Below are 19,121 nucleotides of genomic sequence, written 5' to 3' on the forward strand. Positions count from 1 at the left end.
TTTATTGCTACTGCTACGAATTAATTAATTAATTATTTAATTAATTAATTTAGGTATTCATTTATTACTTACTTAGTTATTACCTACTCAGTTATCTTCTTTGAGAAGTTTTAGACATTAGCACTGGCAAAACAAGACAAGATACTAAGAAAATTAAGTAGAAATGGGTTTTTGTTGTTGTTTATTTGCTTTATTTATTTACTTAATAAAAATGGCAGGTTGTTTTAATGTAATTTAAATGATACATTTTTGACCAAACATTGGGTTAAAACAACCCATCACCTTTAGAGCACGTTTAATTTCTTCATGAAGCATGTACAAGTTGCAATATATAAATGCTGGGTGTGTGAATTATGATTTCTTGATACTAAAAATGGCTGGGTTGTTTTAACCCAATGTTGGGGCAAATATGGACAAACCAGAAAGTTGGGTTAAAATATGTAATTTAAATGATACATTTTTTACAAAACATTAGGTTAAAACAACCCATCACCTTTAGAGCACATTTAATTTATTTATTTGCAGTGTGTACAATTTGCAATATAAATATGCTCGATTGTTGGGTCAAATATCAACAAACCCAACAATGGGTTAATTTTTTCAATTACATTTTAATTACATTTTTTAACCTAACAGTTGAATTTTCCATACATATTTGACCCAATGTTGGGTTACAACATATTTTACACTTTAAAATTGTTGATTTGTATTAACCCAACATTGGGTCATATATGGACAAACCCAACTGCTTTTTGAATATCATTTAGAGTAGTGCAGGGTCTGTGAATTTCGATTTCTTGATTCTAAAAATGGCTGGGTTGTTTTAACCCAATGTTTGGGCAAATATGAACAAACCAAAAAGTTTAAAACATGTTATTTAAATTATCTTTTTTTGACCAAACATTGGGTTAAAACAACCCACCACCTTTAGAGCACAATTAATTGTTTTTTGCAATAAGTTACAATGTAAAAATGCTGGGTTGTTGGGTCAAATATTGATAAACCCAACAATGGGTTAATTTTTTTCAATAACATTTGAATGACACTTTTTAACCAAACAGTTGGATTTGTTAATATTTGACCTAGCACTGGGTTACAGCATATTTTACATTTTAAAATTGTTGGTTTGCAATAACCCAACATTGGGTCAAATATGGATAAACCCAACTGCTTTTTTGTTTTTTTATCATTTAGTGTAGTGTAGGATTATGTAGTAGTGTGAATTATGAATTCTTGATTCTAAAAATGACAAATTGTTTTAACCCAATGTTGGGTCAAATATGGACAACCCAGTAGTTGGGTTAAAACATGTAATTTAAATAATCAATTTTTGACCAAACGGCCCACCACATTTAGAGCATATTTAAAATTGTTTGCAACAAGTTGCAATATAAACATGCTGGGTTGTTGCAATACAATGTTGGGTCAAATATCGACAAACCCAACAATGGGTTAATATTTTCAATTACATTTTAATTACACTGTTTACCCAAACAGTTGGATTTGTCCATATTTGACCCAATGTTGGGTTACAGCATATTTTACACCTTAAAATTGTTAATTTGTATTAACCCAACACTGGTTCAAATATGGACAAACCCAACTGCTTTTGTTTATTTAGTTTTTTTATCATTCAGTGTAGTGTAGGGTGGTGAATTATGATTTCTTGATTCTAAAAATGACTGGGTTGTTTTAACCCAATGTTTGGTCAAATATCAACAAATCCAACAATGAGTTTTTTTCAGTTACATTTCAATGACACATTTTAACCAAACAGTTGGATTTGTCCATACATATTTGACCCAATAATGGGCTACAGCATATTTTACACTTCAAAACTGTTGGTTTGTCTTAACCCAACATTGGGTCAAATATGGACAAACCCAACTGCTTTTTAGTTTTATATTATTTAGTGTAGTGTTGGGTGTGTGAATTATGATTTCTTGATTCTAAAACGGCTGGGTTGTTTTGACCTAACATTTGGTCAAACATACACAAACCTTTGGGTTAAAAGTGTCATTAAAATTGAATTAAGCTTGTCTATATTTGGCCCTACATTGGGTTAAAACAGGGGTTCTTAAACTCAGTCTTGCAGATTTTAGCTCCAACTTGCCTCAACAGACCTGCATGGATGTTTCTAGAAAGCCTAGGAAGAGCTCGATTAGCTAGCCCAGGTGTGTCTGATTGTGATTGGAGCTAACGGGCCCTCACCGAGTTTGAGAACCCCTGGGTTAAATCAACCCAGCATTTGTTATTTTTAGAATCTGGTTGACCGTAATGACAGACAGTTTGATGCTGCAGAAATCAGCACAGAAACCCGTTTCCCATCAAACATGAATCTCAGAGCCATCGGGTCAAGTAAAGTCCATCATGTTATTATTTCAGGAAAACAGACTTCTGCTCCAGAACTGAGAAACTCTTGCACTGGTCACTTCCTGCATCTCTTCACATTTCTCCCGACTGCATGTGCCCAGCTCTCGTGCTCTTATTTTGTAATCAGCAAAAGGACATTTAAAAGCACGAGGTGGACTTTATTTATTAGTGTGAAGGCTTTGGGAAGCTTTTTTGACCACCAAAGTGAATCTTCATGTGTAGCAATGGCCATCTACAGCTGACGTCAGAATTATTCGCCCTCCTGTGAGTTTCTTTCTCAATTATTTCCCAAACGATGTTGAACAGATTCAGGAAATTTTCACAGTATTTCCTATAATATTTTTTCTTCTGGAGAAAGTCTTATTTGTTTTATTTCGGCTAGAATAAAAGCAGTTTTTTAATTGTTTTAAACCTATTTTAAGGTCAATATTATTAGCCCCCTTCAGCAATATTAGTTTTGGATTGTCTCCAGAACAAACCACTGTTATACAATGACTTGCCTAATTACCCTAACTTTACCCTAATTACCCTAGTTAAGCCTTTAAATGTCACTTTAAGCTGAATACTAGTATCTTGAAGAATATCTAGTCTAATATTATGTGCTGTTATAAACTGTGGGTAAGGAATTACATGTAAACTAATAATTCTGGCTTCAGCTGTACATCAGAAACCACTGCTTTATTTAGCCATAGTGAAGCCATATGTTATCATGCATACAGTACGTCTGTCATTGAGATAATCAGACCATTGCTGATCCACTGTGATCCAAACAGTGCTTGTGTATATTTTGTGTAATATGTAAAATGAAAAGGAAGTATTCTACAATATAAAATTTTTAAAAACGATATATATATATAGATATAAATATAAACCACGCCACCTAATAGATGCATCCTTTTTGTTCCACGTGTTCATTTCTGTTCTTCATTCCAGAGGAGCTTCACGTTGAGAAATATCTAGCACTATATATGATCTGTACACTGTAATTATGTTTGCATCGTTTCATTTGCTGTTTATTTGGAAAATGCAAACGTTTGGAGTCATTTTTTTCATGCATATTTTATGGTTTTATGCAGAAAACACTGAATTACTCTGCAAAAATGTATTTCTGAATTAGAGGTTTTGTCTTGTTTTAGTCCAAATATCTAACTATTCCTAAATCAAGAAGCATTTTCTGGAGAAGTGAAACCTATTGTTTTGTTTTCAGGGAAAGTCAAAATAAAATAAGCTAAATAAGTTTAATATGAAGCAATCAAAATGATATAAAAACAAGTTTTTTTATTTAATTATTTTTCACCATAATGGTTGATTATTTTGCTTGTTTTAATGAAAAACTTAATTTTGACCTGTTTTTTTTAATAAATGTATAAATAAGTCAAATGAAGTGAATTTCTCCTTAAAATAATCACAATAATCTAAAAACAAGTACATTTTTCTTCCCCCAGTGGTAGATTATTATGAAAAATTTTGAAAATGGCACTACTAAAATGGCAGGTTTGTTAACCAAATGTTGGTTCAAATGTCATATTTTTTTAATCATATTTTATATATATATATATATATATATATAAACAAAAAATGTACTTTAAATTGTACATTTTGACCCAGTTTCGGGTTTCAAGTATTTTTTTCTAAAAAAATAAATATATAAATAGAAGTCAAAATGAAGTGAATTTCTCCTTTAACCGATCACAGTAATCTAAAAACAAGTTCATTTAATTATTTTTCACCATAGTGGAAGATTATTTTGCTTGTTTTAATGAAAAACTTAATTTTGACTTGTTTTTTTTTCTGAATTTTTTTTTAATAAATGTATAAATAAGACAAATGAAGTCAATTTCTCCTTGATATAATCACAATAATCTAAAAACAAGTTCATTCTTTTCTTCCTCCAGTGGTAGATTATTATGCTTGTTTTTATGAAAAAATGTATTTTGATTAGTTTTGTCCTGAAAATGAGGTTTTATTTATTTATTTATTTATTTATTTATTTATTTATTTATTTATTTATTTATTTATTTATTTGTTTGTTTGTTTATTATTATTATTATTTCTATTTGCTTAGACTACTGAAATGGCAGGTTTGTTAACCAAATGTTGGTTCAAATGTCATATTTATTATCATATTTTATGAATATACAAAAAAGTACTTAATAAATTTTGACCCAATGTTGGGTTACAATAATTTTTTCCTGAAAAAAAAATGTATAAATAAAAAGTCAAAATGAAGTGAATTTCTCCTTTTAAAAATCACAATAATCTTAAAGCAAGTACATTTTGTGCTTGTTTTTATGAAAAACTTAATTTTTACCTTTTTTGCTGAATATTAGTTTTATTTAAAAAAAATATATATTTATTAATTTATTATTTTTATTTGCTTACTCAGTTTACTAAAAAATGATAGGTTAACAAAATTTGGGGTCAAATAAACTCTCATCATATACACAAAAATATAATTTAAATAATTAAATTTTTAAATGTTGGGTTATAAACAACCCACTATTTTTACAGCACATTTACTCAAAATGTAGTAATGCTGTTGATTGGTTAAATAATAAAATAATCATGTTTTTTTTTTTCTTTAAACAGCAACACAAATGTGTACAAGTTGCAATCTAAAAGTGCTGGGTTGTTATAAATATGGACAATTCAATTTTAAAATCCCATATTTGACCCCATGTTTGACCCCATATTTTACACTCACACTAGGTTATTTGACCCCCATTTCCCAGTTCATTTGACAAGTGTGAGTACTCTGAATTGGACCCAGGCACAGTTCAGTTGGCTGGCCCTGGCCCAGTTAGAAGAGGTGTGCCAGAGCATGGTTCAGTTGGGCTTTGGCGCGGTACACTTGTAGTATGAGTGCAAAGCGCAAAGACCCGACGTAACTTTTAAGGGACTGTTTGATATGGATTTAATAATTATTCTTACAATTCAATGAACACGAACATAGTTTATTAAATACCCAAACCCCTCACTGCATGTCAGCTGCACCTTCAGCAAACCTCCTAATACCTGCAGCACGAGGACCATCATGATCATTTATGAGCATCAAAGCAGTGGATCTGTTCAGCAAAAGAATTTCTGCAAAAGATTGCGTGTCACTGCATCCCAAATGACTTAAAATAATTCAAAACAAAAGATAACTAAAGCAATCGCCATTGTACGGAGCGAGAGCGCTTCTCTTCTGTTAAACTGAACAGTCGCATCATCGATGATGTAAGTGTGCTTCGGCTCGGTAGGCAAAATGCAGTGTGTGCAGGCCGAAGGAGAGAGGGGGGACAAGCGCGATTCAAGGCGGCTGTACCTAGTGTGAGTACACCCTAAAACTGTTGAGTTTTATTAAAACAGCATTGGTTCTAATGTGGACACTTTTATTTCCCTGAAAACAAAACAATTTCACTTGTCTAAAAAAATCCTTCTTTGATTTAAGAATTAGTAAATATTTGGGCTAGAACAAGACAAAAACTAAGTAAGAAACATTAAATTTTTTTCTGAATTAAACGATAAATAATTTCTGAGATGAAATCCAGAAACGAACGTTTTATTTCATGTTGACTTTAAATTAAAACAATGTTTTATTTGAATCGTCTTCATTAAAAATTTCAGCTTGTACACTGTGATCTTGTCTTTCTTTTCCCTCGCGAGACATTTTATATCATAATAGTAATTAATGTATAAATTTGCATATTACAGAAAAATACAATATTAAGAAAATATACAGTGCATCCGGAAAGTGTTGATAGCGCTTCACTTTTTCCACATTTGTTTATGTCACAGCCTGATTCCAAACTGGATTAAATTCCTTTATTTCCTGAACATTCTACACACAATCCCCCATAATGACAATGTGGAAAAGAGTTTATGAAATTGTTGCAAATTTATACAAAATAAAAAGCTGAAGATCACATGTTCATCAGTATTGACAGCCTTTGAAGCTCTAAATTGAGCTCAGGTCCATTCTGTTTCCACTGATCATTCCTGAGATGTTTTAGCAGCTTAATTGGAGTTCACCTGTGGTCAATTCAGTTGATTGGACATTATTTGAAAAGGCGTACACCTATCTATATAAGGTCCCAGGGTTGACAGTGCATGTCAAAGCACAAACCAAGCATGAAGACAAAGGAATTGTCTGTAGACCCGTGAGACAGGATTGTCTCGAGGCACAAAGCTGGGGAAGATTACAGAAACATTTCTGCTGCTCTGAAAGTTCCAATGAGCACAGCGGCCTCCATCATCCGTAAGTGGAAGATGTTTGCAACCACCAGGACTCTTCCTAGAGCTGGCCGGCCATCTAAGCTGAGTGATCGGGGGAGAAGGGCATTAGTCAGGGAGGTGATCAATAACCTGATGGTCACTCTGTCTGAGCTCCAGTGTTCTTCTGTGGAGAGAGGAGAACCTTACAGAAGGACAACCATCTGTGCAGCAATCCACCAATCAGGCCTGTATGGTAGAGTGGCCAGACGGAAGCCACTCCCCGACTGGAATTGCCAAAAGGCATCTCAAGGACTCTCAGACCATCAGAAACTAAACTCTCTGGTCTGATGAGACTCAAATTGAACTCTTTGGAGTGAACGCCAGGCGTTACGTTTGGAGAAAAGCAGGCAGCACTCATCACCAGGCTAATACCATCCCTACAGTGAAGCATGGTGGTGGCAGCATCATGCTGTGGGGATGTTTATCAGCAGCAGGAACAGGAAGACTAGTCAGGATAGAGGGAAAGATGAATGCAGCGATGTACAGAGACATCCTGAATGAAAACCTGCTTCAGAGTGCTCCTGACCTCAGACTGGGGCAACGCTTCATCTTCCAGCAGGACAATGACCCAAAGCACACCGACAAAATATCGATGGAGTGGCTTCACAACAACTCGGTGAATGTACTTGAGTGGCCCAGCCAGAGCCCAGACCTAAATCCTATTGAACATCTCTCGAGAGATCTAAAAAATGGCTGTACACCGTCGCTTCCCATCCAACCTGATAGAGCTTGAGAGGTACTGCAAAGAGGAATGGGCAAAAATCCCCAAAGACAGGTGTGCCAAGCTTGTGGCATCATATTCAAAAAGACGTGAGGCTGTAATCACTGCCAAAGGTGCATCCACAAAGTATTGAGCAAAGGCTGTCAATACTGATGTACATCTGATTTTTCAGCTTTTTTATTTTGAATAAATTAATTACTAAATGTGAGTGAACCAATTGCTCTAAAAGCAACATGTTGACTTAAAAATAAAGTAAATAAACCCATTGTAACTTGGAAATATTAAGTTGACTTAATTTATAAAATTGTGCAAATTTTACTGTTAAAATTCAAATGAAATCAAATGTTATTCTCTTACACTACCTGACAAAAGTCTTGTGATGGATCTCAGTTATTAGAGCAACAAATAATAACTTGACTTCTAGTTGATCATTTGTCAAGTGTCAGAAGGTGGATTTCTCTGCTGAATCACCTGCTGAACTGCATCAATCATCACTAATACTACAGAAGACCTACTGGAACCTGCATGGAGCCAAGATTCTCACAGAAATCAGTCAAGTTTGGTAAAGGAAAAGTCTTGGGTTTGGGGTTCATTCAGTATGGGGCATGCGTAAGAGATCTGCAGAGTAGATGATCAACATCAACAGCCTGAGGTATCAAGACATTTGTGCTGCCCATTACATTATAAACCACAGGAGAGGGCAAATTCTCCAGCAGGATAGCGCTCCTTCTCATACTTCAGCCTCCACATTAAAGCTCCTGAAAGCAGAGAAGGTCAAGGTGCTCCAGGATTGGCCAGCCCAGTCACCAAAAATGAACATTATTGAGCATGACTGGGGTAAGATGAAGAAGGAGGCATTGAAGATGAACCCAAAGAATCTTGATGAACTCGGAGTCCTGCAGAAACGCTTTCTTCACCATTCCAGATGACTTTATTAATCAGTGATTTGAGTCATTCAGAGATGTATGGATGCAGTGCTCCAAGCTCATGATGGAGTCAGACACAATATTCATTCTGTTTCCACTGCAGCATGACCACATATTCTATACTGGACATTATTGAAGGTTCAGTGAGCAGACTTTTGCCTAAGCAAAGTCAGACCTTACTGTCCTAATGAAATCATTTATAATCAAAACATGATTATATTTTATTTGGGTCAAACAATTGTAATCTAGAGGCCTTTGCCTTTCATATAAGCCACTCCTGATACTAAATGATCAACTAGAACTAGAACTAGAAACTCGAGTTATTATTTGTTGTTCCTAAATCTTGGATAGGCGACAAGACTTGGGTCAAATGGTGTACTTACTGATACAAGATTTACCTTAATATTTTTAGTCTTTTAGTTTGACTGAAGTAAGTTGAGATGACTAAAATTCAAAATCAAAAGTGCTCAGGTGTATCATAATATATGTGTCAGTGCTCTTTGGGTAAGGGATGCATCAGAATAAACAGCAAAAATAAGTCCAAGGCACTCTAAAAAAGTGGAAAAAATATTAAAAAGCCTTGATTGGTTGGCGCCAATAGCCCAGTGGTTAAGTGCGCCGACATATAGCACCATGGTGTTTACGATGACCCGAGTTAGATTCCCAGCTCGAGGTCCTTTGCCGACCCTTCCCCTTTCTCTGCTCCCAACTATTTCCTGTCAATTCTCTGCACTATTCTATCCATTAAAGGTTAAAAAACCCTGAAAAATTATTTTAAAAAGAGTTTATTGGCATGGCTATTTCTCAAAACAGAATAGCCATGTCAATGAAGGCTTTTTAATATTTTTTCCACATTTTTCAAGTGCCTTGGACTTACTTTTGCTGACTATACAAGTTCTTTTGATTCAACTAAATTTAGGCAGCAAGATTTTTTACAGTGTTTCCTCTGGTGCTGAAAAAACAACCATATAATGTTGTACGAGATCCTATTTTGTGCTTTATCTTTTAGGTTTAGCTTTCATTTATGAGGAAACATTGTTTTGATCATCTCTAGCACAGAAACAATCCCTTGAGATGAAGGGATGAAAGTAACATTGTTCCTCTTTATGCTGGCAATATTATTCTAATAATGCATTATAATAAACACATTAAACATTGTAAGTTTTTATCATTACTACATTGTTCATTAATAGTATGTTAATATAATGTAGTCGAAGATATAAGAAGTTTGATTTTCTAAGTCAAAGAAGAAAAAAAAGGTAAAAAAAGCAATGCTAAGAAAAATTATCTTCCTAAGATAAAGGGGAAGTTACCTTGTTTAAAAATATACACTCTCACTTTTGTATGTAATATTTTTTCGTGGTGTAACATTGGTTAATAACACCTGTTCTGTGAGTAACACAGGGTTTACAGCATGAGAAGACGGTGAAAGTACTGAACAAAGAGTCCCGAAGCTCTGAAAGTTTCCAGCTCCGATGAAAATGGTGAGTTTCAGAGCATTTGTTTCATTTACTTTGATTAATTCATTCATATAACGATGATTTTAAAGATGCTTTATAGTGTAATTCCTGTTATCTTTAATGAGGGCAAATTTCTGTGTAAATAAAATGTCTGTAACACTTTAGAATAATGGTTCTTTAGTTAACGTTAGGTCATGCATTTACTAACATTAACTAAGTATGAATATTCTTGTAAAGCATTTATCAATCATAGCCCAACATTAACTAATGCATTATTAAAATACAAAGTTGTACACTAACATGAGCTGATGTTACTTGTATAACATTGAACAAACATGAATAAATACTGTAATAAATGTATTACTAATAGTTTGTTCATGTTGGTAAATACATAAACTATTGGACCATTATTTTTAAGTGTTACTAATATTTCAAGTATTGTAAAATGTCAGCAAATAATAAACTGTATATAACAATATAAATTGCTACCCAGGGGTGCGTTTCCGAAAACCATCGTTAGCCAACTAAGGTCGCAAGTTGTGTCGTTACAAACATAGTTAATTGATTTGGAGTTTCCCAAATCTGTCATTCCAACGAACAAACATTTGCCAACTGCAAACTTCTATGCTTGCAGCTACACCTCTGGAGCTGTAGTTAGAAACATAGGTCTTGGTTGTGTTCTAGTCCCACTTATCCCCCCTATGCCCTATTCATATAGAACATTCAAACATTTAAACTTGGAATGATTTAAAAAAAAAAAAAAAGCATTAAAGTCGTCTCTCTTAGGTGTAATTTGCTTTCAAAGCATTTTTACAGTTCAGTTTTAGCGATCTTCAAGTTTACAATTGCGCTCCCTTTGCAGTGCACTTTGAAAACATTGATGTCATTTTGAACACAGTCGTGGCTCATGACGAAAGCTATAGGTGACCTATTATTTAAAAGCGGAATTTACGTTACGTCTCCAAAGCTTGTGAAAACAAAAAACACAGCATACATTAATGCTTTTAATTTGTAGTAGGTTATTTATTAAGCATCGGTACTGTATATGACAGGGGCCTGTTGGTTAGAACATTTCTGCAGTGGTTTGCATGCGTCAAATTGTAAAAGTAGACTTAAAAAAAACAACTTAATAATAGTAATAAATAATAATAATCATCATTAATATTATTATTTAAGTAGGATTTTTTTTCCTAATAAATAATAAATATTAAATTTCATTTCTTAATAAATAGCCTTATTATTTATTTATTTATATGATTTATACAGTATATGATATTAGATTACGTGTTAGCTTTTGTAAGTGATTTTAATGTTTTAGAATAGAATATGTAATGTATAATATTTGTAAAGGTAAACATATTCCCTAGATGTGCCATTTACATATATTTCAATTAATATGGAAAACGAGTGCATGTTTTTGGATTTTTTTTAAACGCGTGTGTGTGTGAAACAATATAATCTGCACAAATAAATCATGGGGTTCTTCTTTAAAGAAGTAGTTCCTCCACCCTGTTTAGAGCATCATTATGGGCGTTTTACATTTTAACTAACATGGTTCAAGAGATGGATCTGCAACAGAGAAACTATGTGTTTTGGGAAACACTCGTCCCTACATCGTTCTTTTCCCAAACGATGCATCGTACTATGATGGTTCAGTTGCAAGTTACGTCATTGTTTGGGAAAAGAACTTTAGTGGTGTATAGTAAATACTGTAGTGTTTTTGAAGATGCTTTGTGGTAATTTGTTGTGCTTTTAGTTGATTTTTTTTTTCTGATGGTAGACAAAAAATTAAGTTTAAGTGGAATCAAAATAATGTAAAATGTCAGCAATACACATAGAGTAAAATATATGGACGTAGTATCCGTGATGTCACCCATAGGTTTCTGAAGAGCGCAAAAGAAGCTACAAGTAGGCGCCGCCAACCGTCGCCATTTTGTTCGCGCATCATCGTACCCACGGCGGGATACCAAACAAGGGCAAAGAGGCGGAGAGTGAGCGGAGCTACAGACAGCTGCTGGCACTTTGCTTAGACCTGGCAGACAGACTTTACTTTGGGAGAAACGCTTAATACTTTATTACCTGCGACTCGTTTGTGTTCTGACCACATGTGCTTGGCTGTACACTATATCAATAAAGTGTTTAGACTTTTAAAAACACTGCTGTAACACATTGAGCCACTAGACATTGTTCTTATGACGTTTTTCTACAGGAGGAAAACGCAAATTACTTCCAAACACTTCAGATATAGTGTGTGTGATAGTAAATGCAAGACTATTGATGAACTCCAGCATAACACTGTATGATAACGCTTCAGATGACTGATCTGGAGCCTACAGCTAATCAATCTGTCACATTCTGGAGTGCTTTACGGGTCTAAAGAAAAATATTAATGATAAATGATCTTAAATAAAACAAATACATTTATAGAGATGGTATATATAACTTTACTCACATGGGAAACGAGGCCACGTGAATGGTTTGTGAGCACAATTAAGTGCACACAGCATCCCATATCATCTGATAATTGTAATAAATAAGTCCAAAAGGCAGCTGACTGTGTAAAGCCACATAAAACAACACAAAAATACGATGAATATGCCGAGATCAGTGGCTAATCTGCCGGATTCAGCTGAGGTGAAGTGACGGCGACCAGCGAGACCTAGCTGTCACTTAAGTGGCCACGCCCTTAATTATGCAAACTTAATATAACCTAATATAAAGGAAATGGATGAGTTATAAAAAAATTCACCCCCCTCACAGTTGTCATGGAGGGTAATAATAGCTATATGAACCAAAATCATTCTTTGTACCAGGCTGTAAACACCTTTTTTTCTGCTGTAAAGTTGGCCATTCTAACAGTGGGCTCAATTGAAACTTGCTCTATTATGGAGCCAGGACTAGCGGAATTTTGATGAATTGCAGTTTCAGTTACTTCCGTATTGGCCTCCCGAGGGAGAGCGGGAGGTTGCCGCTTGGCAATACATAACATGTATATAAAAATATAAATTGCTAGAAAAATGGAAAAAATACTATACTAATGTGTAGTAAATACTTACTGTGGTAAAGTACTTTATGAATGAATCTATTGTGGTGATTCTACACATGGTTATAAATTTATTATAGTAATATAAACAAATTACTCAACATGCTCTTTTTTTAATGAGGGACTATTTCACTGTAAACAATAAAAAAATTCAAGTGGAAATAAAATAATGTAAAATGTCAGCAATAAATACACTGACATATATTGGTACTAAACAGGAAAAATAAGTTTTATAGTAGTGAATACGGTAGTTTTGAATTACTGCTTAAAGTAGTATAGTATAGTGTCGTACTTTAATTAATCTGTTTTGATTATTTTAAAGTTGCAATGGAAAATAGTAGAAATACAGTTACTATATTTACAGTGGGGAAAATAAGCATTGAACACATTGCCATTTTTTTCAGAAAGCATATTTCTAAAGGCTGTTGACTTGACATGTTCACCAGATGTTGGTAACAACCAAAGAAATCCATATATGCAAAGAAAACAAATCTAATTAGTTTACAAATGAAGTTCTGCTTAATAAAATGAAATGACGCAGGGAAAAAGTATTGAACACATGAAGAAAGGGAGGTGTAGTTCGGCAGTGAAAGCCCAGCACGCAGCTGAAATCTCTCAGTAGTTCTTCAGCAACCCTCTGCCCTTCCTCAGTGTAAATGAATATCAGCTGCTTCAGTCCAACATTTACATTAACAGGAGGATGATGATACCAGGGTGGACATTTCAGCAAGACAATGATCCAAAACACAGCCAAGGAGACTCTCCAAGGAGATGGTTTCAGAGAAAGAAAATAAAGCTGTAGAATGGCCCAGCCAATCCAATAGAGAACATAGAATAAAGCTCAGATTTGACAGACGAGACCCACAGAACCATCAAGATTTTGACACTCTGTTGAAGTATGTGAGAAACTCACACCTGAGCAATGCATGTCACTTCATTCTCCATATGAGAGGTGTCTTTAAGCTGTCATCACCAAAAATAAATACATTTCAGCTTTCTATGTGGGCACAGTTTTCCGTATTTTGTGCTTTATATATTTTTTGACCTTGATCATTCTTCCAACAACTTTTAACCTTGATAAATTTAAAAAAAGTAAATTCTTAATAGTTTAAAGTGCTGTATTGTCTGATTTGGGGTTGTACAGCATATTGCACTACAAAATCCTCATAATATAAAACGCTAGTACATTTACAGATTTATTCCTCTATATATTACTTTTTAAAGTCACTTTGTTAAACTGTAGAGTGGAATTTTTAATGTTAAAAAGTGGACAGAGCAGAGGTCAACATCCCATAATGAAATTCACTTTCCACATAAGGAAAACACTTGTAAATACAGAAACTGTTCTCCAACAGATATTTTTACAGTGTAATAACAGTCAGTGGGTTTAACAAGTACTATCTTCCTCTTTCAGATGACTGAGAAGACAATGATCATCGTTGCTGGCTTCATCTCTTTGCTGGTAGCAGCCGAATGGTACCCCAAAAGTTTAAAGTGCGACGTTTCTCTGGCGAGTAATGGGACGGAAGTGAGTGTAAACTGCACCGAACGAAGCCTAACCGAAGTTCCTCTGGGAATCCCAACAAATACTACCAACCTGACCCTCACCATCAACCATATTCCCCATGTTATGAACAATTCCTTTGATAATCTGCACAACATCACAGAGATTGACCTGCGCTGCAATTGTGTGCCAGTCAAAGTTGGTCCCAAAGATCGCGTCTGTAGCCAAAGCGTGAATATTGATAACGGCACCTTCTGGAAGCTCAAAAACCTCAAGTCACTTTACTTGGATGGTAACCAGCTGTCCAGCATTCCCAAGGGCCTTCCTGCCAATATTGTGCTTCTGAGTCTGGAGATCAATAGTATTTATTCGATTCTACAGGAGAATCTGACAGAACTAACTAATATTCGAACTCTATATCTCGGACAGAATTGCTACTTCCGGAACCCATGCAACCAATCCTATTACATTGAAAAGGATGCGTTTATGCTGCTTGACAAGATGACTTTGCTTTCTCTGAAGTCCAACAACTTGTCCTACATCCCCAACCAGCTACCTTCTAGCCTGAAAGAGCTCTACCTGTACAACAACAACATTCAGAAAATAACCGATAAGGATTTTCGCAATCTGACAGAATTGGAGGTACTGGATTTGAGTGGAAATTGCCCACGTTGTTATAATGCACCTTTCCCATGCATTCCATGCCCAAATAATGCTCCTCTTCAGATACATCCAAACTCCTTCAAGACCCTGAGGAACCTTAAGACTCTTCGGCTTCATAGTAACTCTTTAACAAACATTCCTCCTGAGTGGTTTCAAAGCCTGGCTGATCTAACTCTTCTAGACCTCTCAAGCAACTTTTTGGCTAAGGAGATCACATGCACCAGCTTTCCGTCTTTGTTGCCCAAACTTGAGGAATTGGATTTATCTTTCAATTACGAGCTCCAGGTGTATCCTGCTTCTCTCAGCTTGTCAGAATCTTTCAGCCGACTTAAATCTCTCAGAGTGCTAAGAATCAGAGGATACGTGTTTCAAGAACTCAAATTGCAAGACATCCAACCACTAACTAACTTGACATACCTGGAGTTCATAGATCTTGGCACAAACTTTATAAAAATAGCCCAACTCAGCATCTTAAAGAATCTGAGAAACTTCAGAATCATCAATTTGTCTGACAACAAAATCTCAGTGCCTTCTGAAGGAGAATTTAGTTTTTCTAACCACAGACAAACCCATTACAACTCCCCGATGTCACAAGGTGCACAGTACCACAATGGAGAAGTTAAGGACATGCACTATTTCCTTTATGATGAATTTGCACGCAGCTGCAAATACAAGGACAAGGAACTCTGGATTTCCAGTCCTTTTAACAATGAATGTAGCTCATTTGGAAAAACGTTGGATATTAGCAGGAACAACATATTTTTCCTTCACTCCAAATTTCTCAATCTTGGTGAGCTGAGATGCTTAAATCTATCTGGGAATGCAATGAGCCAGAGTTTAAATGGTTCTGAGTTTGTCCAGTTGACGAATTTACAATATCTAGACTTTACAGACAATCGTTTGGACTTGATGTACCCCTCTGCATTTCAGGAACTGAGCAACTTGGTTGTTCTGGATATCAGTCGTAATAGCCATTACTTCGTAGCTGAGGGTTTAACCCACATGCTGAACTTTACAGAGAACCTGAGTAAGCTGAAAAAGTTGATTATGAACGATAATCAGATATCGACATCCACAAACACAGAAATGAAGAGCTATAAATTAGAGCATTTGGAGTTTAAAGGAAACCGCCTTGACATGCTGTGGAGAGACGGAGACACAAGGTACGTCAACTATTTTAAGAATCTGATGGCCTTAAAGACTCTAGACATTTCTCGCAACAACCTGAACTTCATCCCGCAGGAGGTTTTCCAAGGTCTTCCAAACACCCTCACAGAACTGAACATCACAGACAACAAGTTAAAGTCATTTAATTGGGAGGGCCTTGTGTACCTTAAAAGCCTACTACGATTAGACCTCACCGGGAATCTCCTAACGGAGGTGCCGTCATGCTTATCCAACTATACAAAATCAATCCAAACTCTAGTTCTGAGCAAGAACAAGATTGTGAAGCTGTCTCCAAATTTCCTCAAGGATGCATTCAGCCTCAAAATCCTGGATCTCAGTTACAATTCCATCCAGTTCATCGATGAATCAAGCTTCCCAGAAAATGTTATAGACCATCTGCAAACTCTTTACCTCAACAACAACATGTTTGTGTGCTCCTGCAATGCAACCTGGTTCGTCCGATGGATCAACCGCACCTCTGTAAATATCCCGCGACTTGCATCAGACGTTACCTGTGCTTCCCCAAGTGCCCAAAAAGGCCAAAGTGTAATTTTCCTCAACCTCCAAGCATGCCAACACAACTCCCTATCCATCATACTCTGTATTTTCCAAACCACTCTGATTTTAACCATCCTAACCCTCACCATCTCCAGCCATCTCTTCCTATGGGATGTTTGGTACATCTACCACTTCTGTCTAGCCAAACTCAAAGGATACCGTCGATTATCGTCCAACAGTGCTGTCTATGATGCTTTTGTGATCTACGATACGACAGATCCTGCAGTTCAAGAGTGGGTCATGCAGGAGCTAAGGGTCCACCTAGAGGACAAGGGTGATCCCAGGATGAACCTTTGTTTGGAGGAGCGGGATTGGGTTCCTGGATGTCCACTTATTGAGAATCTGTCCCAAAGTATACAGTTGAGCCAACGTACAGTTTTCATCCTGACTGAGCGGTATATAAGGAGCGGGAGTTTCAGGACAGCCTTTTATTTGGCCCACCAGAGACTCATGGATGAGAGGAATGATGTTATCATACTCATTTTCTTGGAGAGAATGCCTTGTCACTCCAGATATCTCAGATTGAGGAAGAGGTTGTATAAAAAGTCAGTTTTGGAGTGGCCAAGGAACACACAGGCGCAGAGATACTTTTGGTTCAGCCTCAGAAGCCTTATGGCCACTGAGAGTCAATATAATACACTCTTTCAGGAGACTCTGTGATTGGGTCTTATCTACCGCTTCTGTCTGGCCAAACTCAAGGGATACTGTCGATTATCATTCAACAGCGCCATCTATGATGCTTTTGTGATCTACCATATGACAGACCCTAGAGTTCTAGAGTGGGTCATGAAGGAGCTAAGGGTCCACATGGAGGACAAGGGTGATCCCAGTTTGAACCTTTGTTTGGAAAATCAGGATTGGGTTCCTGGATGTCCACTTATTGAGAATCTTTCCCAAAGGATACAGTTGAGCCAACGTACTGTACCATATTTATCCTAAATGGACGACATATGAGAAGTGAGAGTTTCAGGACAATCTTTTATTTGGCCTACCAGGGACTCATGGATGAGAAGAATGATGTTATAGTATTCATTTTTTGGAGACAATGCATTGTCACTCCAAATATCCCAGGCTAAGGAAGAGGTTGTATAAAAAGGAACACACAGGCGCAGAGGTACTTCTGGTTCAGCCTCAGAAGCCTTATGGTGACTGTGTCAATATAATAGACTCTTCCAGGAGACAGGAGTCTCTTAATATGTACTTATATGATCATATGTTTTCACACAGAAACTATAGTAACTATATTGTTAGTGTCACTATTGCTGTCTTAGGAAATGTCTTTTCTTCTTCTTTATTTAACCCTAGTTTGCTGTTGGGGATGTTTTCGTCCCCTCTGAGGTGATTTTGAGTCTTAATTTGGCCACAACTTTCTCTGTGTTTCAGCAAATGCAATGATTGACATCTTTTTTTGACTCATATTTGGGAAAATGCTTTGAATGTTTTCAAAAACTCAACAATACACTCTGGGCAAATGTACTACCCTTTTGTTATGTTAGTTGTTGTTTTTGCTCTATTGACTCCCATTGTAGTCACATTGTTCGACTGCAAAGCCCTGACAGCATATAATCATGCATTCTTGATTGTTGCTGGTTTTCCCTATTGGGAAGAATGGGTTGGGAAGAATGTGTGAAGAATGATCAACGGTAAAAATGACAAATTCTACCTCTACCCAACATGTTTTGACCACATTACAGCTCCGTATCACTACGCTGAATGATTTGTGTTATTTAACTACAACAATCGCACAATAGTGTGCACTATTTTTTTATATTTCACCAGCCCTGAGTGCATTATTTTGCTTTTCCTGTAGTCTCCACTTCTAAATCAACAGTTGAGATGTTGTATTTGAGAGTTTAACTTGTATATTCAATTCAATTCATCTTTATTTCACTAGCGCATTTACAATGTAGATTATGTTGAAGCAGCTGAACACAGAAGTTCTAGTAAACTGAAACCGTGTCAGTTCAGTTTTCAAGGTTTGTTCAGTTCAGTTTAGTTCAGTTCAGTGTGGTTTACGTTAAAGTCCAAACACTGAAGAGAAAATCCATCAATGCGCAGCTCAACAAGTCCCAACCAAGCAAGCCAGTGGCAACAGTGGAGGAACAAACTTCACCAATTGACCAAAGTGAAGGAAATAAAATCCAAAGAGAAACCAGGCCCCATTTCTCCTCTTGCCAAACTTCTTAGTATTTAGCTCAATCTGCTCCTGTGTGTAGCACTAGTTTCTTCCACATCTCCTCCTCCTGCTGCTGTGTTTTGATGTAATGTTTGACTGTTGTAGCTGTGAAATAACTCAGATCATTCAGTGTAGTGATATGGAGCTTTAATGCACATTAAACCTGCTGGAACTACTTTAGCAGTGTATTTATCTGACAATAACCAAACACCTTAGAGGGCTCATCAGCCAATCAGAATCAAGCATTCAATATCACTTTAGTTTAAACTGAGT

General features: G+C 36.0%; 1 protein-coding gene and 1 pseudogene across 1 annotated transcript; both read left to right on the forward strand.

Annotated features, from left to right (window-relative positions):
- The first annotated feature begins 14,185 nt into the window (after positions 1-14,185).
- Positions 14,186-17,332, forward strand: tlr7 (toll-like receptor 7). The gene has a single exon (XM_056465304.1). The coding sequence runs from the start codon at positions 14,195-14,197 to the stop codon at positions 17,330-17,332; it is 3,138 nt and encodes a 1,045-aa protein (XP_056321279.1). The 5' UTR covers positions 14,186-14,194.
- Positions 17,333-17,866, forward strand: LOC130235503 (toll-like receptor 7; annotated as a pseudogene).
- The last annotated feature ends 1,255 nt before the right edge of the window (positions 17,867-19,121 follow it).

Source organism: Danio aesculapii, chromosome 9 (assembly GCF_903798145.1).
Source record: "Danio aesculapii chromosome 9, fDanAes4.1, whole genome shotgun sequence".
Classification (NCBI taxonomy): Eukaryota; Metazoa; Chordata; class Actinopteri; order Cypriniformes; family Danionidae; genus Danio; species Danio aesculapii.